This window comes from Dipodomys merriami, unplaced genomic scaffold, assembly GCF_024711535.1.
Source record: "Dipodomys merriami isolate MVZ:Mamm:240054 unplaced genomic scaffold, mDipMer1.0.p SCAF_27, whole genome shotgun sequence".
Lineage (NCBI taxonomy): Eukaryota > Metazoa > Chordata > Mammalia > Rodentia > Heteromyidae > Dipodomys > Dipodomys merriami.
In genome coordinates, this window is record NW_027204159.1 from 7,726,847 (window position 1) to 7,746,311 (window position 19,465).

General features: G+C 47.6%; 4 protein-coding genes across 5 annotated transcripts; 2 read left to right on the plus strand and 2 right to left on the minus strand.

Moving 5' to 3' along the window:
• Positions 1–869: 869 nt before the first annotated feature.
• Positions 870–7,014, minus strand: Sra1 (steroid receptor RNA activator 1). The gene is made up of 5 exons (XM_070036172.1): positions 6,909–7,014; positions 6,667–6,792; positions 2,492–2,697; positions 1,491–1,599; positions 870–1,339 (listed from the first exon to the last, which is right to left on the minus strand). Exons 1-5 carry the CDS (start codon positions 6,931–6,933, stop codon positions 1,128–1,130), a joined length of 678 nt encoding a protein of 225 aa, XP_069892273.1. The 5' UTR covers positions 6,934–7,014; the 3' UTR covers positions 870–1,127.
• Positions 7,015–7,683: 669 nt separating this feature from the next.
• Positions 7,684–14,009, minus strand: Apbb3 (amyloid beta precursor protein binding family B member 3). 2 transcript variants are annotated; one of them, XM_070036170.1, is made up of 12 exons: positions 13,677–14,009; positions 13,240–13,403; positions 13,082–13,158; positions 12,463–12,523; positions 12,120–12,266; positions 11,846–11,973; positions 11,320–11,434; positions 11,121–11,205; positions 10,815–10,898; positions 10,447–10,562; positions 10,120–10,311; positions 7,684–8,214 (listed from the first exon to the last, which is right to left on the minus strand). In XM_070036170.1, the coding sequence occupies exons 1-12, from the start codon at positions 13,723–13,725 to the stop codon at positions 7,978–7,980; spliced, it is 1,455 nt and encodes a 484-aa protein (XP_069892271.1). In that variant the 5' UTR covers positions 13,726–14,009; the 3' UTR covers positions 7,684–7,977. The 2 variants fall into 2 exon arrangements, with proteins under 2 accessions (XP_069892271.1, XP_069892270.1); XM_070036169.1 differs by lacking the exon at positions 7,684–8,214 and adding an exon at positions 8,224–9,106 and having other exon boundaries at positions 13,677–13,819.
• Positions 14,010–14,172: 163 nt separating this feature from the next.
• On the plus strand, positions 14,173–16,885 carry LOC138837407 (SLC35A4 upstream open reading frame protein). Its single transcript, XM_070036175.1, has 3 exons — positions 14,173–14,347; positions 15,252–15,350; positions 16,684–16,885. Exons 1-3 carry the CDS (start codon positions 14,333–14,335, stop codon positions 16,879–16,881), a joined length of 312 nt encoding a protein of 103 aa, XP_069892276.1. The 5' UTR covers positions 14,173–14,332; the 3' UTR covers positions 16,882–16,885.
• A 391-nt stretch (positions 16,886–17,276) lies between these two features.
• Slc35a4 (solute carrier family 35 member A4) lies at positions 17,277–19,129 on the plus strand. The gene has a single exon (XM_070036174.1). The coding sequence runs from the start codon at positions 17,282–17,284 to the stop codon at positions 18,254–18,256; it is 975 nt and encodes a 324-aa protein (XP_069892275.1). The 5' UTR covers positions 17,277–17,281; the 3' UTR covers positions 18,257–19,129.
• The last annotated feature ends 336 nt before the right edge of the window (positions 19,130–19,465 follow it).

Sequence of the window (19,465 nt, forward strand, 5' to 3'; positions counted from 1 at the left end):
TTCAGCCAAGTACTTGAGGGCCCCTGGAAGCCTAGATTCCCCATTGGGCCCACTTCCAGCAGTGATTAGAGCCAGGGGCGGGCAACAGAAGTAGTCAAAACCATAAAGGGCAATAAATAATCCTTGCCAAGGGCTGTTCCTGTCTTTCCCAGGAAGCAGCCTTCCTGGAACTGGACCTTCCTAGCAGCCACTCCCCTGTCCATTCCTCATAGATGAGAAAGTCCAGGTTGGGCTGGGAATTTGGCTTAGTGGTAGAGTGCTTGCCTAGCATGCATGAACTCAGTATCACATAAGCAGAAAAGGCCGGAAGTGGAGCTGTGGCTCAAGTGATAGAGTGCTAGTCTTGAGCCAAAGATGCTCAGGAACAGTGCTCAGGCCCTGAATTTAAGTCCCAGGACTGGCAAAAAATGAAAGTCCAGCTTACAGTCAGTCATCCCTGGCTTCTCTCCTTGCTTTTACTGCTTCCTATTGTAGGTGCCAATCATCCATTCAAATACTGAAAACCTTGTATCTTCCTATTTCACATGCTATCCACCAAGGACTTCTTTGGTTCCAACCAGTTCTGTTATTCACTGAAAGTTAAAAGACCACCAAAATGAGGCACCAGCTTGCTTCTTGAGAATCATATTTCTCAAATTTCAGTAATCTGGTCTTTTTCAACTCACACAGCAATAACTCACTGATTCTAATCTTTGTAGTATCTGTATACTTCAAAAATGACACAAGGCAAAAAGAACAATCTTTCCTTTAGTTGGGAAATTCACAAAGGCCCCATGCTATGTGAATCTGCACTCAATGTTGAAATTAAGTCACCTAAACACAGGCTGCTGCAATCTAGCCCTACAAGATAAAAGACTACAGAGATTAGATTTTTCAGGGACCAGAGCAGATGACACCAGAGGGGATGGCATAGGAAGGGTCATCCTTCCTATCCAGTGCCCACCGTTGATATGTTTTTATTGAAATGCGTATGAATAACAGGTAACATCCCTGAAATCCTGGTAGGAGCTTGGGTCAGGCCCAACCAGACTGTGTCTTCCTGGTAGTAAGAAGGTGTCAAGTGAGAGAAAGCCTTCCACACCAAGGCACAGGAGATGGTATGAGGTGAGTCTGAGGAGCCCCCAGGATTATGGAGCCTGTTGGAAGCCTGGTATAGTCTGGTACTCCTCAGCTGTGACTGTAGATTTTTCTTCTTTGGCCTCCTCCTCTGAAGACAGACTCCTCTTTTCTGCTATTAATCTTTTAACTCCCACCATCCATTGACTGACCTCAGTCACATGATCAACCATGAGTGAACGATGGATGTCATCTGCTGCATCCCATTGGTGGCTTGAAAGTTCTGAGGAGAGACAGGGCTTGAACAAGCACACGGGTAAAGGAGGCAGCCTAAGTGCTCCCACCTCCCTCAGTCAAAATCTTATTATCTGTTCCAGCTCAGCCAACCCTGGCAGGACCAAGAACTTAAGCTATACCAAAGAATCTACACATACCTTGCACTAGTAGTCCCATCCTCTTCTTTACAGGCATAGACAACTTCCCTCCAGCCCATTGTTCCTGAAGCAGTGTCAGGCGTCGGCTGATGTCATCACACACCTGCTTCTGCAAGACAGCCCCCTCTAACTCAGTGCTACCAGCTGAGAAAGAGGAAGTCAGCACCTCATAGGTGCACCCGCTTTCTCTGGCCCAGGATGTTCTTTTACACTTAGTCCATTCTTTACTCAAAGGTTAGAGGCCCTCACTGTGAGAACTGAAGAACACGGTGGGGGAGTGGGGGAGGAGGATTTTAAAATTTCAGAGGCTTCTCAGACCCTTAGAAGCTCATCTTATACTTTGGAAATAAGAGCCAAAGGTAAGATTTGCCATGCTACTTCCCTTTTCTTTGATTTGCCTCTAGAAAATTGAAGCATTAAGTAAAAAGGGATTTTTCTGCCCCCTACTGAGCAAAACAAATTCACTAAACATAAAATCAGCAGGAACTATTCTGGATAGGCTACATATACAGAAAATCAAGCTGCTATTCACTAGTGAGTTGAATTAACTCTTACTCCCACAAGTCATTTACTACTGACTAATCCTTCTTAAGTACTGTGTTCCTATTCTGGGGAAGGCTTTATCAGTCCATAGCTTTAAAAGGATTAAGAGCTGTTACCCTAGCTAAGTGCCAGTGTCTCATACCTGTAATCCTAACTACTCAGGAGGCTGAGATCTGAGGATTAAAGTTTGAAGCCAGACATAGCAGAAAAGTTCATTAGAGTCTTATCTCCAATCACCAAAATGTCACAAGTGGAGCTGTAGCTTTGAGCACAAAGGGAAAGTGCCCAGGCCCAGCGTTCAAGCCTCGTGACTGACACACACGCACTCACACACAGAGAGCTGTTGCTACACTTAGACAATCTGCTTTGGTAGCCATACCTGCATTTGGCTATAGAAAGTTCTCTCCCTCTCAGCTTCACTCCCACTCTCTCACCTAACAAGTTGAGCCAGGGCTTACCTTTGTGTGGCCACGACAGTCTTCTAATGCCTGTTCCAGAGGTCTTAGCACATCCTCCATCAGAGCCTCAGACTCAATGACTGGGAAGCTTGTGGGCTCCACACTGGAGGCAGGACAGTTCCCCACAGGTGGAGGTCTGGGAGCCTTACTTGAAGGAGGTGGAGGCCCCATCAGTGGGGGCCCAGGAGAAGTCTCTGAAGTAGGAACTGTTTGAAAAGGAAAGGCAAGATTAAGCAACATGGCTTAAATAGGTAAAAAGGCTCAACTTACCTTCTAAGCAAATGCAGACAGTGTGCTAGACACCAAAGAGAATAATAAACCAGACTAATTAGGTTTCTAACCTCAGAAAGCTTAAATTCTAGAGAGAAGGAGGAAAAAAATAAAATTACCAAATTATGTTACACACTATAAAGAAACAATGGATTATATAATAAAGAAGAATAAGAGGACCTACCTAAATTAAGTGTTCAAGACCTGGGTTTATTCCAGTTCATTACTTTAAACCTCTTGAGGTATGGATTCTTATGTAAAATGAGGTCATTGTAGTAATGACAAGAGTTGCAGTGAGGATTATCGACCTTGATGCACCCATCGCTGTGAGACTTCTACCAAAGAGTACAAACTGATTGGTGGTCTTTGTTCTTCATATCTAGGATTTTGGTTATATGGTTAACCTTGCATGTGAAATCTCTCACGTTTATTTTCCTTTGAACATATAACCCATGGAAAGTCACTTTAAGACATTGTTTAAATACTGCAACATATCTTTTGATTTAAAATGGAATTACTGAAATTTTTTCCTTTTATTTAAGTTAGTGGGTTAAAAAATCTATAAAAACAGGATAAAATGGATAGGGATACAGCTGCTAAATTCATATGTAGCAAAAAAGTTAATAGTTTTTATAAAATTGAGAATGATAAAATGTGAGAGATGCTATTGTGAAGACTTAAACTGAGCAGCGGAGGCTTACACCTATACTCTTAGCTATTCAGGAGGCTGAAGAATGAAGATTAAGAGCCAGCCAGAACAGACTAATCCAAGAGACTCAGACTTATTTCCAATTAACCAGCAAGAAGCTAGACCTGGAGGTGCAGTTCAAACATATAGCACTAGCAGTGTGCAAAAAAGCCAAGCAAGAATGAGAAGCCCTAAGTTCAAGCCCCAGACTGACACCAAAAAAAGAAAAGAAAGGGTACTGAGTGGATGTAAGTGTAGTGCTCAAGGACAAAAACAAGACCTATGTGGCTGGAAATGACTGGCATTGGAGAAAACAGTAAGCTATCACTGGAGTGGTTAAGTAAGGGGTCTAGATCTTTCAAGGCACTGGAGGAATGTGGTCTTGAGCAAAACAGTCTGGGAAAAGCCACAGCTGGTTTACTTCCTTAATATGTAAACAATGAAAAACTGGTGGAACAGGTCAAGAATAGAAGCAAGCTGGGTGCCAGTGGCTCATACCTGTAATCCTAGCTACTCAGGAGGCTGAGATCTAAAGCAAACACGGCAATTGTTAATGGAGCCATCAGGAAAGATGCTGGCATGGACTAGGTCTGAGATTTGGGAGGAGGTAACAGGACCTTGGTGGTTTAGGGTGAGGGAAAAAGAGTCAAGATGACTTCACTTTGCATGTCAGTGATTGAAAAAGACTGAAGGAAAGTTAAGAACTAACTTTCAGGCAAGAACACCAGCAAGGATGGTTAATGCATCCAGTACATTGGTCTGTAAGTTATTTGACCCCAGTCACGACCAATGACCATTTTTGTTCTACCCTTTAAGTTACCTTTATTCTGTTTACAACATACCACCTCAAAAATCTGGTCAACCTTCCAATCTTTCCAGCCTATCTCATATACCTCCTGTACTTCTTTCTGTTGTTGAAATGGGTGAACGAAAGTGAACTTAGGAGGAAAAAAAACTGTTGGTAAGTTTCACTTTATAATTTAATACTTAACGGCTAAAATTTTTAAAGATACCGAACAGTGCCTAGACATTCTGCCTTATTTTGTACCCCTAAGAACTATTTTCATATCTAATCTCCTCTAAACTTTTTCTCTCTTCTGTTCTTTTCCCTACTATCTCTCCACTTGTGACACTGCCTCAGATTTCATCAAGAAAACAGTAACTGTTCATCATTCCACAACTAGTCCTAATAACCCATCCGTATCAGTGGCCACTTTCCTTTCTCCTATAATTGTTTAAAAAGTTCTTGCTCCTATCAAAAAGCCATCTCCAGATGTACTCAGCATCAGCCTCTTTAGGGATCCCCCTATAATTATCCATTTTCTCCTGCATCATCAGTACTTGTTCTCTACTAAATCATCCCATCAGCACAAAAAACATGCTGTACTGTTAACTATAAAAAACAACCCTCTATGCATTCCATTTTCAGAAGTTTCCCCATTTATCATCTATGCTTCACACATTAAAAAACTGTCCATAGTTACTCTGTTATTTATTAATCTCCATCTCTAGCCTTTCCGGCACACTTTGTTTACATGACTCCAGAGACATTGGTCTTGTTAAAATCATACATGATTGCAATATTTGTCATTTAGTACTACCTTCCTAACTTTTCTGCCCTATGAACATTCTTCAGTCTTTTTGTGTTACTTTTGCCTCTTTTTTGGTCTTTTCTCAGCCTCCTTCCATGGTTCCTTTTCTATGCAATCTTGAAATACTAGAGAGCCCTAGGACCCTATTCTCGATTTTTTTTTTTTTTTGTCAGTTATGGAGCTTGAACTCTGGGCCTGGGCACTGTCCCCCAGTTCTTCAGCTCCAGGCGAACACTCTACCACTTGAGCTACAGCGCCCACTTCCAGCCTTTTCTGTTTATGTGGTGCTGAGGAATCAAACCTGGGGCCTCATGCATGCGAGGCAAGCATTCTACCACTGAGCCACCTTCCAAGCCCTATTCTGGATATTTTTAAAGGTATAAATCATATAAGTATGTTTTTCAAGCTGGGAAGACTTTACCTATAGGGCAAATGTCTGGCCACAACTAAGTAAATGCTATAGGTATATATGGAGTAAAGGTCTGGGCTGCTGCTAAAGAGCCTATATTATAAAAGATGTTACCCTAACAATACTCTGGCCCAAACATACCAATAGTTCCTAGGTTAAGAAACGCTGCCTTATTCCTCAGCAATAAAAGGGATATGGAAGGATGCTGAAAGAAACGAACCTGAGCCCCTTCTGGGAGGATACAGTCTTCACTGGCCTTCCCAGGGAAAAGGTAGCCTTCAATGGTAGCCTCCAATGGCTTCCACATTTTGGGGGATGTTGTTTGTGGTGCCACTGAACCCAGGACTTCACACATGCTAGGCAAGCACACCACAGTATCTCAAACCCTTTACACTAAGCTGTTCCTTTATAATCATGTTTTAACTTATTTAAAGTTATAATAAGGACAGATGCCAGGGATTCATGCCTGTAATCCTTGTTACTCATGAGGCTAAGATCCAAGGGTCATGTTTCAAAGTCAGCCCCGGCAAAAAAAAGTCTGTAAGATTCTCCTCTCCAGTTAACCACCAAAAAGCCAGAAGTGGAGCTGTGGCTCAAGTGGTAGAGACTGCCTTAAGTGAAAAGCTAAGGGACAGATCCCAGGCCTTGAGTTCAAGCCCCAGTACTGGCGGGCACGCACACACACACAATGACGTTATAATAAGTAATACTTTGGTATTAACTCATTAACTATACTATTAACTCCTAAACTGTAACTGTCACATCTCTTTTTTTCTACAGAGCCCCTATCACTATTTTTACCTTTCAGTTTGTCACAAATGCTAGCAAGAAGTCTTCGTGAATGCAGTTTTTGCCTCATTCACCGCACCACACAATGCTCGGTTCTTAACAGGTGCCCAATAAATACAAATTAAATAAACTAGTGAATACATAGCACGTTAATCTGAGATGCTTATTAAAGACCCAAGTGAAGACACAGAACAGACACTTTGCTGGGAAGAGGTCATCACTGGAAACAAAACTCGAAAATAATTTCAGGAAGGTCGCGTGAGATTAGCGAGGGTCCTTTTTAAGCAGCATACCATTTATTGACCTGAGCCCTAGACTGGGGTCCCAACCTCTGCTTGGGACTCTTTGGAGGAAAACAAGCCCTTGGGACCGGGTTCCCTGGCACCAACCATTCTATGCGGTTCTCCGCCTCTCGCCCCTCACGCACCTCTGGGGAGTCCATCCTGGGGGGCGGCGACCCTCTTGGTGAGTGGCGTGCGCTTGGGTCCACCGGTCTGGGTCTGCAGCCCGTAGGAGAACTGCGGCGGGTCGTTCCAGCCGCGCTCCTTGTTGCCTGCGAAGTTGAGGGGACGTATGAAGCAAGACCAGAACTCCGCCGGAGAGTTACAATGAGGCTGCGGGAGGGCGAGGGCCCACCCCCATCGCCCCCAGCCCTCCGACCGCGCTCACCCGGCTTCACGTACAGCTCCGCCATCTCTACTTCCGCACCGCCAACGGGGCAGCGCGTCACTTCCGGGGCGGTAGCTCACGAGAGCCGCTAGGGGTGCGTCGGGCTCATTGTTAAGAACCTTCTTTCGCCAGGGTTCTCTTCCACCACCGGGAGCCGCCGTGGGAACCCTGCATCGACTCTCTAAAGTGCTCAAAATCTCCAGCTAATGCGCTACAGGGGTCCTGGGCACAAAGGACCCCACAGATGTTTTTTTCCAAGGGGCCAGCACCCTTGTCTTCTCTGGACACAGTGCCTTCCAATTGCTTTTCGGCGCAAGTTCATACTTGAATCCATTTGTGCGCCTCTGATCTAGCTGGATGGACCTCTCTGGACAACCTCAGGATTCATTTTTCTCCAGGCTCTTTAACCAGTACTCACCTTCTTCAGTACTCAACTCAGATGTCACTTCTTCAGAAAGTCTTCTGAAATGCCTTAGACCAGGTGAAGTCTCACCTCTACTCCCACATCCCTCTGAGATTTCCTGGTTGTATCTTCCACCTGTTTGACTTTTGTTCATTTCTCATCTGAGAGGCTCACAAGGTAGTCCCTCAACTAGTACCTATAACCAGTGCCTGGTACAGAAAAGACTGTAGTAAATGTTCGTTGAATGGAGTCAGATCTCCATCCTATCCATGCCCTTGTGTGACTATGGGCAGTCACCAACATCAAGCACAGACACTTCACACAGGTTGTTGGCCCCCAACCTTATCCCAGGTTCAATATATTCACACCTAATGAGGTCACTGAGGGATTTTTATTTGCACTGGTTTTGCTATAAAGTGTTGCTGAGGTAGAGCCAATTGTCCAGGACTGGACAGGGGCAAGGACCCAAGGAAAGGGGAGCCAGGGGCCTAAGTAGTAGTGCAGGGCCTCTCAGTCATCTATATCAACAATAAACTAGATAATAAATAGAAGATAGGCAAGGGGCAGGGGCGGGCAGAGATGAGAGGCTGTTGGCCCCTGGGGAATAAAGGGGAATAGAATTGGGCATCGATCCAGAGCCTCCTTCCCCAGCCCTCTAAGACCAAGTTAGGGCATATGGAGCAGAGAAGGTTTCAGCCGGAAGGCATCAAGAAACGAGAAGACACCCCGCTTTCGAGGGGCTGCTCCTGCACCCCCGACCCCTCCTTTCAGAAGGGGGAGAGGCAGGGGACCTCTTGGGGAGTCCATGGAGCTGGTCCGCTTGAGCCGCAGGCGGGCACGGGCCTGAGCACTCCAGGCCTTGCCTCGAGCTGCAGAGGCCACAAGACACTTCTGGTATTGAACCTAGGGAGAAGGGGAATGTGAAGATGCAGCTACTTTCTGCCCACTGAAAGCTACAGGGCAGGGAACTGGTCAAGGCTTCTGATATGAGGCTGATAGTCATATCTGAAGTTACTATATAAATCCCTGGTAGCCCAACAGTACAAACATAAAATTTGGCATTTACTGAGAACTTGAGGAGAGCTAGACTCTGTAAGGGGTCTACATAACAATCTCAAGCCAGCTATTTATAAGGTGTTATTATCTCCATTTTCTTTTTTTTTTTTTTTCTGGGGCTTGAACTCAGGGCCTTGGAAATATCCTTGAGCTTATTTTTGTTTTTGTTTTTGTTCATGGCTAGCACTCTACCACTTGGGCCACAACTCTACTTCTGGCTTTTTGGTGGTTAATTGGAGAAAGAAGTTTCATGGACTTCCCTGACTGAGCTGGCTTCACACCCCAAACCTCAGGTCTCAGCCTTCTGAGTATTTGGTATTACAGGGGTAAGTTTAACAGGTATGAGCAACCAGCATCTGGCTGTCCCATTTTTCTAAGTGAAGATACTGAGATACAGAGACAGAAAATGGTGGAGTTGGCACCCAAATCTAGTTTGTCAAACTGCTAAGCCTGAACTCAACTATGACTACTACTATGCTGCCTTTCCTCCATTTTACTGTTCTGAACCAGTCTTTGGTAAAGCTGCCTTTAGTCAAGGGGCAGGGCTGAAGTCCTAATCTTTTCCTAATACAATTGCCCCAATTATCTCTTGTTTGAACTACTCACCAAAGAGTAATTAGCCTTTTTACCTCCTCTCTTGTGTTCTCCAATCTTCTACCCACACTTAATTTAAGTGGTCATCCTAATCCACAAATCTGACTTCACAGTCCCACTCAGAATCCTTCTGGGGTTCTTAGTGCTTTAAGATAAAATAAACATCACTTTATAGGGTCTTCCACAACCTGGCTTCTAGCATCCTTACTGCCCTCACTATCATTACATCCTCCCTTGCAGGCTACATTCTTTCAGATGCTCAACACCACCAATCTCTCTCTTCCTTTCACAGATGAGGTTCCCTGTGTTTGCAATTAACCACTCCATTCCCTCACTTGGGTCACTTCCTCTTTGATTCTATTTTCTATCACCTCTTCTTACAAGTAGCCTTCCTGATCCCTGAAGGAATATTTCATCCATTGTCCTGTGGTGTGTAACATCTTCCTAGTTTCTTTCTGCTCTAAGGGAACATCTATATTGCTGAGTTCCTTAGAGTAAGTATAGTGCCAGAGCCTGTAAGCACTCATACAAGTTGAGTAAATAAATGGACTGAACTAATGTAGCTTAAAAAGCTGACATTTGGGGGCTGGGAAGGTGGCTTAGTGGTAGAGTGCTTGCCTTGCATGCATGAGGTCCTGGGTTTGATTCCTCAGCACCACATAAGCAGAAAAAGCAGAAATGGCGCTGTGGCTCAAGTGCTAGAGCTCTAGCCTTGAGCTGAAAATCTGAGGGACAGTGCCCAGACCCAGAGTTCAGGCCCCATGACTGACAAAAAAAAAAAAAAAGCTGACATTTGTATGCCCGCATACACTAAGAAATAACCTGAATGAGACAAATGAGAAAAAAAAAAAACCAATACCCATTTTATATAGCACAGCCCCTACACAACTACAGCTGCAGACTGAAATTTATATGTTAACCCTGTGTCAGAGCTCCTCATACTTTAAGAAAAGCGGGAATAACGATTATTTATAAAATACCAAGGCCTTCAAATACTGGCAACTAGCCAAAGCTTTCCAAAACCACCATAAAACCCAAAATACTTGTGGACCCAAGTAGACCCTGGGATCCCTGGGTTGTGATCTATGGAGGCTGCTGATCTTGAGACCAGTCCACAGTACAGAGCAGTTGCAACCCCCATTCCCACCCCTAACTCACCATACAGGCAGCTTGCACAGCTTCAGAGAGTCCCCCTGCATGGGGCTGGCACCAAAAGGCTGCACACTGGAAACTCTGACGGCCCAGGTCAGCGATGAGCCCAAAGGTGTGTGGGTCACGGCCAACACCAATAAAGGTCACAAGACGAACAGGACACTGCCACAGTGGCTCTTCCTCTGCACCAGCCTCTGCCTGCCCATACCAGGCTTAGTCACTAAAAGCCCAAGTACTGGCCAGACACTCTAAGATCTCCCAGAAATAAGCAATGAGCCTCCTCATTATCTCTGCTCATTCTTTACAGCCCCCAACTTTACCCTCTTCTGGTACCTGCATGGGATGTGCAGTCATGAAAGAGTCAGACACACTGAGCATAGTAGGGACCCAGGTGTTCCGGTCCCCCCGTGCGGTGAGAGTACCAATGGCCTCATTCAGTACATCCATTCCTAGAAAGGACATGACTACTGTGATGTCTAACATGAAAAGAGTCTGCAAGGATAACCTAGGTTTATTTCATTGTCTTGGGATTCAGAGAGAGGTGAGAACAGCTAAGACTAGGCTTAGAATTCTGTTAGAAACACTTGTACATTTCATTTTATGTGAGGCAATGGGAAGACTGAGAAATAGTGGTAGACCTGCCTTACCCACCTTCCCCTGGCCTTATATATCCCAGTCCATCCAGCTCCCTCAGTTCTCACCCATGGCTTTGGTGACTGGCAGAGTCCCCATGTACAGTGCCTCATACTTCTGAGCAGCCTGGCTCACAGCATCCAGCAACTCCACTGAAATATATACACCAAGCTGGCATGGAAACTCTCTCAAGTACCACGTTCTTCACCCTTCTGAATGGGTCTGGACCCAGGGAAAACTCATGGATGTTCCTCTAGTTAAAGGATTCGGATCCCTAGGACTGGACACCTCAAAAAGAGTCAATCCTCACCCCACTCCCTCATCACTCCCATCTTTCACCAAAGCAGCCAGATGGTGCATACCCCTCTCCATACCTTGCCGAGGCAGATCTTCAGGTGAAATGGGGTCTGGAGAGTAGCAAGCGCCATCACCATTAACCCCTACTCGTTCTGACAAGATCTAAAATGCAATGCAGCCAGCATGAGGTGCAGAGAAAGAGGGAAATTGGATTAAGGAGCCGACTACCTTGGAAGCCTCAGTCCCAACTCTACATCCACATTCCCTGGCCCTTACCTGGGCACAGAGTCCATGTAGGGCACTTGCAATGGCCTTGGCAGGAACATCGCAGTGAAACACATGGCACTTAAGCATACAGCTGTCTTTGTCACCCGCCACAAAAGCAAAGTCCCTGGCAGAGGCAGAGATGGAGCTGAGGTAGAGGCTGGCTACAGCCTGTTGTGCCTGCAGGAGGCTTTCAAAGTCAAATAAGGGATAAGGTGGAGATATAATAGGGAGGTCAGGACTGAGACTAAGGTAACTGATGTAACATACCTGTCACTGTTCCAGAAGCATGTGAGAGCAGAGGAGACAATCAGCCCAGCCTCTCAGACTTGCCCCAATCAGTCCCTGCTGAGCTGGGCCCACCCTCCCCAACCAGGGCTCCACCAGGCAAGGGAGGCAGTGCTGGGTCCAAGTCAGAGGATCTGTATCCAGGGGTTCAAGTGCCAGGGATCAGCATCACTGGGGATCATAGCCTGCAGTTAGGGAGGGGCAGGGGGAAGAAGCAGCTCTTGCTTGGGGGGGATGCAAAAGTTCTCACCGGCCCTTGGAGCTGCCCACACCCCATACACGGATGTGCACCAAAGGCTGACAGTGGATCAGACTGTGATCCAGGGGATTCACCAGGCTCATGGCATCTTTCTTCAGGATCATCAACATGTTCTGGCCCTTCCAAGGACAGAATTTGGCCAAGAGATCAGATAAGGGTGGGAGTCATGGAAAACAGACATTCAAGAAGAATCACTTCTGCTCGGCCATATGTTAAACCCCTTGGAAGGCAAAAAAAAAAAAAAAAAAAAAAAAAAAAATCTCACCTCACCCCAGGTACCATCTGGGGGCTGTCTCCGGTTGCGGGTCTGGGCCAGCTGCTGGATACAGTTATTGACTGCAATACTGCTCTTTCCTGGTGCCAGGTCCTCTTCTGGCACCTCTACCCAACCCAGAGAACGGACTGCAAAGCACTGACAAGTTCAGTAGAAAAGACAGAAATGAGTAGGGATGGAATAGGGTGGCAAGTGCTGAACACAAACCATCTGGTAGTCACACCCTTAGTCCCTGGTCACCTCTATTCAGTCTAGTTCCACCCCTGATCTTTCCCTTGGCATCTTCCAATTCCCAGGGGAAAGGGGGGGGAGGGGACTCAGTTCAAGTCATTACCTTAGCCCCTGGCTCCAGGCTCTGAATGTAGGATTCCTCACCATACCAGGTCAGAGAGTTACTGGAACAGAAAGCAGAGCTGGTAAGAGGACCGTACTTCCTATATTAGAGGCACTGGTGAGGCCCAGACTATTTGATCAGCACAGGATGTAGGTCAAGACCTGAAATATAGTGCCATAAATGTAAAACCAGAGATGAATAAGACCCAACATATATTGAATCAATATAAACTGTGGCTTAGAATTTGAAACAAAATTCAAAATACAGGCAAAGGGCACAAAATAAAAATCACAAATAAGAATGTGTTCAAAATGTGCACTGAAACAAGAGACCCTAGGACCCTTGCCCCCATAAACAGAGCCTAAAACAATGGATGAGATCTAGAATATGATAGATCAGATTATAGAAAACGTGTGGCTAATCACAAGAGCTTAGCACAAAGGACAAAATTCAAAGTACTCAAAGTCCAGAATGTGGAGCAGAGCCAAGCACAGAGAACACAGCCCTAAAAGGAACAGACTCCAGAATCTGAGCTACAAAGCTGTGGATCCAAAAAGCTGTATTTTGGAGTGCAATGCAAACTCCAAGCCTTTTATTTTCCTTGGGCTATCCCTGTTACCTCCGGTCCAGTGAATTCTCCAAGCTGGAAAAGGATCTTCCCTTTGGGGGACGCAGCTCCCAAATCCCCTTTGTCCCCTGTAGAGTGGGAGTTAGTCAGTGTAGCAGCAGACCTAGATCCACACCTGAATTTTGGCTCCCTCCTCACACTCGACCTACCTTGCCTAAATCCTCTGCATCGCCTAGTTCCCAGGTTGGGCGCTGCCACTGGGTGCTACCGCTGGGTACGTGCCAATAATAAGTACCTGCAGCATCACGGATCTTCCTCCAGCCGGGGGGTAGGCCTGGCTCCCCCTCCAGACTTTGGTCCCCCCACAAGTCATCTAGAGGAATAAGGGGTTGAGGAGAGGGGGAATACTATTCGTGAGTTCAGAATAGCACCCTGTCATAACACTCCCTCCATTTCATAGGGCAGTCCTTATGTCAGAGCTCCAGGCTCCCCCAGCCTAAAGACATCACATGCAAAGATCAAGGTTCATTTGTCCCCTGGTCATCATGCCAAACATACCCCCACCTTGTCTCTGAGTCTCAGAATCCTTACAATCCCTTGCTCCCCTCAAGATCTGGGGCCTCCCACCGGACCCCTCCATGCACACCGTCGCAGTTGACCAGAATGATGGCCAGCATGTAGTCCTTGCCCAGCATGGCCCCGCCGAGTCCCCGCCGGCCTCTGCCGGCCCGCACCCTCAGCCCAGCGCGACCTCTGGAGATGCTGTGCCTACAAGCCCAGGCTCTGCGCTGGAGGCCTCCAGGCCAACTGGCGCCGCACTGACACTGGGCGGGCCAGGGACAGGCCCTAGAGGCGGGAAGAGGCGGGCCTGGAGCAGCACTGTCCGCGGTGGAGGGGTGGCGCCTGCTCCCCAGTGTCCGAGCGTGCTTCAGTGCATGGGTGTGAGCCAGGCGCACCAACCCCAGCGAACTCACTGACACCACCCCACCAGCTATGACCTCATCAGGGGGCGGAAGAGCGGCAAGACGAACATCCGCCTCACGCACTTGCCCACGAATGAGATCATCACGCCGGGTCATCAGCGCGCGCGCGCACACACACACAAACGCAGCCTGGGACGGGACGGGAGCGGTCACGAGAAAAAATCTGCGCGAAGCTACGGGCCGGGGCTTCGCGACCAGGAAACCAACCCCTCTTTTTCCCACAATGCCCCGGAAGTGCCTTCGCCCTCAGTAAAGATGGCCGTGGCATTTGGCATGAAACGGGCGGGGCTGCGCCTGCGCAACAAGTCCGGCAGGGAAGATGGCGGATGACAAGGTGAGTGAACGTGGGGGTGATTCTCATTCGGGATGGTCTTCACATTCCATGCTTTTTCAGTTCCGGGAGAGGCAGCACTGGAACGGCCCAGGGGTGAGGGTGTCCTGTGTCTTCGCTGGGAGAGTTGTGGATTTCTGGCTCTCCCCGTGTGTACTCTTCCAGGGTCAGTTACTTGCACACACTTGTTCATCCTGAAACGCTCCACTCTGGCCCATTCCCTAGCCCCTAAAATTTCCCTTCCAGTCCATACGGACGCTAACACCACAGCCATCCAAACACTCTTGCACGCGCGCACACACACGTACTGAATTTCATATATACATACGACCAGACTCTCTCTCAGTCATTTATTCGCACTCTTGCCTCATACATCTAGATATTTCCATTCAGTTCGGGGTGGCCTTGGGAATAAAAGCATAAAACCCAGGCAGAGTCAAGCTTACCCGCAAATTGTCCGGGGACCTGCCTCGACCCACTACTCACTGTTGGCTTGGAAGCCCCGTATCAGCCACACATTTACCAAAAGCCTGCTTTTCCCCTTGTCCAGCATTGGAACGCATTAGTTAAGACAGACTTAATGGTTTATAGTTGGTAGACCTTTCCTCATGGAGCTAACTGAAGGTTTCTCTTGCCTCTTCTATACAAAACTTGCTGCGTAAAATTCCCGTATGGGTTGTTGAAAGTTACCGATGCAGAGTCCATCTGTCCCCTCCTCACTTGGCCCCCATGTGAACTCTTTGCTTTTCAATGCCTTTCCTCCTTTACTACTGCTATCTCAGGAAGATTTTCTAGGAAGAAATCTCTGTGGCTCACCCTACTCCTCCTAACTCCCAGCCTCTGATAGAATTGAGCAGGGAATGGGGCTGGGTCAAGTCTACTGGAGCCAGCCTCTCCCTTGTCCTAGGATTCTCTGCCCAAGCTTAAGGACCTGGCATTTCTCAAGAACCAATTGGAGCACCTGCAGCAACGCGTGGAAAACGAGGTCAACAGTGGAATGAGCCAGGTAGGGCCTTTCCTTTTACCACTCATTTTATGCTTCCATACCCAACTTGTTAAATGGATAGTAGAGATTCATTTTTATATTTTATTTTTGGTGCTAATGAGGTCTGGACTTGGGACCTTGTACTTGCTAGACAAGTGTTCTACCAGTAGACACTGGTAGATGCTCACAGACTTGTAATTCTAATTACTCAAGAGGCTGAGATCTTCTGTTGTGGTTTGAAGCCAGCCCAGGCAGGAAAATGAATGGAAAATTGGAAATGTCATTTCCAATTAGCCGTCACCAAACAAACCAGAAGTGGAGCTATGGCTCAAGGGGTAGAGTGCCAGCCTTAAGCAAAAAAGCTCAGGAACAATCTCAGGCCCTGAGTTTAAGCCCTAAGACTGGCACCAAAAAACAAAACACACACACACACCCTGCAATCTTAAGTGAAAACTAACTAGGTGAAGTGGGGAGGAATGAATATTTTCAGACTGATGAAACAGTCTATGCAAAGCTTTGTGATGGGAAGTAGTATTAGGAAAACAAGGAGGGACAGGAAATCAGCTTGTCCACATTTCTGGTGTACCATGCTATATAAAGCAGAGCTGGAGAAATACACAGGATTTGGGCCCCTAAAGGATTTCTCTGTAGGATTCCATGGTTGGAGCCTTCCAAACCCAGGATTCTGATATTGTGAATTAGAACTCCTGAGTTCTTTTCTAGCTCCAAAATCTTGAGAAATTCTTTTTTTTTTTTTTTTTTTTTTGTCGGTCGTGGAACTTGAACTCTTCAGCTCAAGGCGAGTGCTCTAACATTTGAGCTACAGCACCACTTCCAGTTTTCTGGTGGTTTATTAGAGATAGGAGTCTCACAGTCTCTTCTGCCCGGGCTGGCTTTGAACCGTGATCCTCAGATCTCAGCCTCCTGAATAGCTAGGATTACAGGCGTGAGCCACCAGCGCCCGGCTTTGAGAAATTTTTTTAAGAAAATACCATAGCTGGGCTGGGAAGGTGGCTCAGTGATAGAGTGCTTATCTTGCATGCATGAGGCCCTGGGTTTGATTCCTCAGCACCACATAAGCAGAAAAAGCCAGAAGTGGCACTGTGGCTCAGGTAGTAGAGCTATTTGAGCTGAAGAGCTGAGGGACAGCGCCCAGACCCAGAGTTCAGGCCCCACAACCAGCAAAAAGAAAAAAGAAAGAAAATACCATAGCTGCCTGAGGAGAAGCAGGTAGTGGAATTCTCTAAGCCTGAATTGAATAGTTCCTGGTCAGAGAAAGTAGAGAGCCTGTGTGATTTTTCCTCCTTCATTTTTCTCCTACCTGAGTTTCCTTCTGCATTTTTTTTTTTTTCAGGATGGCTCACTGTTATCCTCCCCATTCCTCAAGGGATTCCTGGCTGGCTATTTGGTGGCCAAACTGAGGGCATCAGCAGTATTGGGCTTTGCAGTGGGCACTTGTACTGGTATCTACGCAGCTCAGGCATATGCTGTGCCCAACGTGGAGAAGACATTGAAGGACTACCTTAGGTCATTTCGCAAGGGGCCTGACTAGCTCTGGATCCCATGGAAGAGGCAGGATGAACAGCTGGGCCCTGGAGGTGGAGACTTTTCAATCACAGATGCTCTACCTGGCTTCTCCTGCTGACATCCATTTGCTGTCTCCACTTGTTCTGCCACCTTTATCCTTGCTTTTCTTCCTGCAGAGGGTGGACAGAGGCTTGTCAGGCTGCACCTTGGACTCATTCCCTCCTTAGTTCTGTGGGACTGGCACCAAGACTGTGGTTCAGCCCTAACTCGACTCTGCAGCTGACCCTGATCCTCAGTATTCTTTCTGGCAATGTACCATGGCTCTCCCTTCCTGGGAGCCAGCTTTATAAGTTGATTTCCCTCAAGCACCCCAGTCCCTCTGCCCCTAGGTAGCTACACAGACCACCCAGGGTCTGATGTAGGCCATGAGTATAGAGGATGGAGGTATGTCACACCGGGGCCGTCCTAGGCAGGCCCGTTGGACCCTAATGCTACTCCTATCTACTGCCATGTATGGTGCCCATGCTCCATTGCTGGCACTGTGCCGTGTGGACGGCCGCATGCCCTTTCGGCCCTCATCAGCAGTATTACTCACTGAGCTGACCAAGCTACTGCTGTGTGCTTTCTCCCTCCTACTGGGCTGGCAAGCGTGGCCCCAGGGAGCCCCACCCTGGCGCCAAGCTGCTCCTTTTGCAGTATCAGCCCTCCTCTATGGCGCTAACAACAACCTGGTGATCTATCTGCAGCGTTACATGGACCCCAGCACCTACCAGGTGCTGAGCAATCTCAAGATCGGAAGCACGGCCCTATTCTACTGCCTCTGCCTCCGGCATCGCCTCTCAGCACGCCAGGGATTAGCACTGCTGCTACTGATGGCTGCAGGTGCCTGCTATGCAGCAGGTGGCCTTCAGGACCCTGGGAACAACCTTCCTGGGCCCCCTCTGGCAGCAATTGCCAGCCCCATGCCCTTGCATATCACTCCACTGGGACTGCTGCTCCTCGTCCTGTACTGCCTCATCTCAGGCTTGTCATCTGTATACACAGAGCTGCTCATGAAGCGCCAGCGGCTGCCACTGGCTCTTCAGAACCTCTTCCTCTACACTTTTGGTGTGCTTCTGAATCTTGGCCTGCATGCAGGGGGTGGCCCAGGCCCAGGTCTCTTAGAGGGTTTCTCAGGATGGGCAGCACTTGTGGTGCTGAGCCAGGCAGTAAATGGGCTGCTCATGTCGGCTGTCATGAAGCATGGCAGCAGCATCACACGCCTGTTTGTTGTGTCCTGCTCTCTGGTAGTCAACGCTGTGCTTTCAGCAGCCCTGCTCCGCCTGCAACTCACAGCCTCCTTTTTCCTGGCCACATTACTCATTGGCCTGGCTGTACGCCTGTACTATGGCAGGCAGTAGCCCCTGACCATAGCCATTTTTGCTTCTGACCTTGTAGATTAGGGGCCATGAACTGGGCTGCCTTTTGGCCTTCCCCCACCCCACCCCCACCCTCCACCAGGATTTCCCCAGCAGCCTTGTAACAAGTGCCTTGTGAGAAAATCTGGAAAAGGAAGAGTCAAGTTAGTCTCTGGAGGTGGGTTAAGGGGTACCCCTAGGAGACATGAAGAGTAAGTTTGGTTAGGTAAACAGTCCCCCTCTGTTCCTCCACATTAACAAATTTGGAGTCTCAGTCCTAGGCCTGAGAACCCCATCCTGCATGAAGATAGTTGCTTAAGGGTGTGGACATCTGTGGTTATCTCGGCAGACCCACTTCCCCAGGCCTAGTACTTGCTGCTTGAGCCTAGCCTCTGTGCATGATTCCCACGTAAGGGATACATCCACTGTCTTGCAGGAAGGCTTAAGTGGCACAAATCATACAACTATCACCCAGGCCACTACCAAGCTCCCCAGCTCCAGCAGTGCCTGGAGAAGGTCTGAAGGCCCCTTCTGAGTGCCGCTCCCCACACAGCCTTTGTTCTGGAATTTCTAGAGAGGGCTGGAACTTGACTCATCTCAGGGAATGTTGCCCCTGGGCTCTAGCTTAAATTTACACTCCTGACCCACCCCAAGGGCCCTCTTGAATCCCTCTGCCACTTTTAAGGCTCTTAGGTGTTACCGTCTTTCCCATTTGGGGTCCTGCCTCTCATAGTATTGTCCCAACAGCCTGGGAAAACTGCACAGTGACCTGGGACCAGGTACAGGAAACTTGCATAGCTCAATCAATGTTTAAATGTGGAAGCAATAAAGTCTTAATAAAAAGTGTTCTAGAATGTAGGGTGCTTCCTACAACCAGTTGCAGTTGTCCTGTGTGTTCTGTGCTACATAACTCCCATCAAACAATTTTGTTCCCTAATCTCCAGAGTATCTTAATTTTGGTATGCCTTACAAACTAAGTGAAAAATATCCTCCCAGCTGTTGCCAGTGGCATCATTTTCATTGGGTGCTCCATGGGGTCAAGACATCAGCTTCTTTTTTTTTTTTGTTGTTATGCGGTTTGAATTCAGGGCCTGGGTTCTGTCCCTGAACTCTTTTGGTCAAAACTAGAGCTTTACCACTTTGAGCCACAGCACCACTTCCAGTTTTCTGATTTTTCTTTGGGGGGGGGGGTCCGGTTGTGGGGCCTGAACT

Bases quoted from the DNA above. Each gene is read 5' to 3' on its own strand.
- Sra1 (XM_070036172.1), bottom strand. From the start codon at position 6,933: ATGGCGGAGCTGTACGTGAAGCCGG. The intron at 1,600-2,491 runs GTAAGCCCTGGC...GCTGTCTTGCAG, and splicing joins ACTGTCGTGGCCACACAAAG to AAGCAGGTGTGTGATGACAT. The intron at 1,340-1,490 runs GTATGTGTAGAT...GTCTCTCCTCAG, and splicing joins GATGGGACTACTAGTGCAAG to AACTTTCAAGCCACCAATGG.
- Apbb3 (XM_070036170.1), bottom strand. From the start codon at position 13,725: ATGCTGGGCAAGGACTACATGCTGGCCATCATTCTGGTCAACTGCGAC. The intron at 13,404-13,676 runs GTGTGCATGGAG...TTATTCCTCTAG, and splicing joins CATTCTGGTCAACTGCGACG to ATGACTTGTGGGGGGACCAA. The intron at 10,899-11,120 runs GTATGGAGAGGG...TATATATTTCAG, and splicing joins TGAAGATCTGCCTCGGCAAG to TGGAGTTGCTGGATGCTGTG.
- LOC138837407 (XM_070036175.1), top strand. The intron at 15,351-16,683 runs GTAGGGCCTTTC...TTTTTTTTTCAG, and splicing joins TCAACAGTGGAATGAGCCAG to GATGGCTCACTGTTATCCTC.
- Slc35a4 (XM_070036174.1), top strand. From the start codon at position 17,282: ATGAGTATAGAGGATGGAGGTATGTCACACCGGGGCCGTCCTAGGCAG.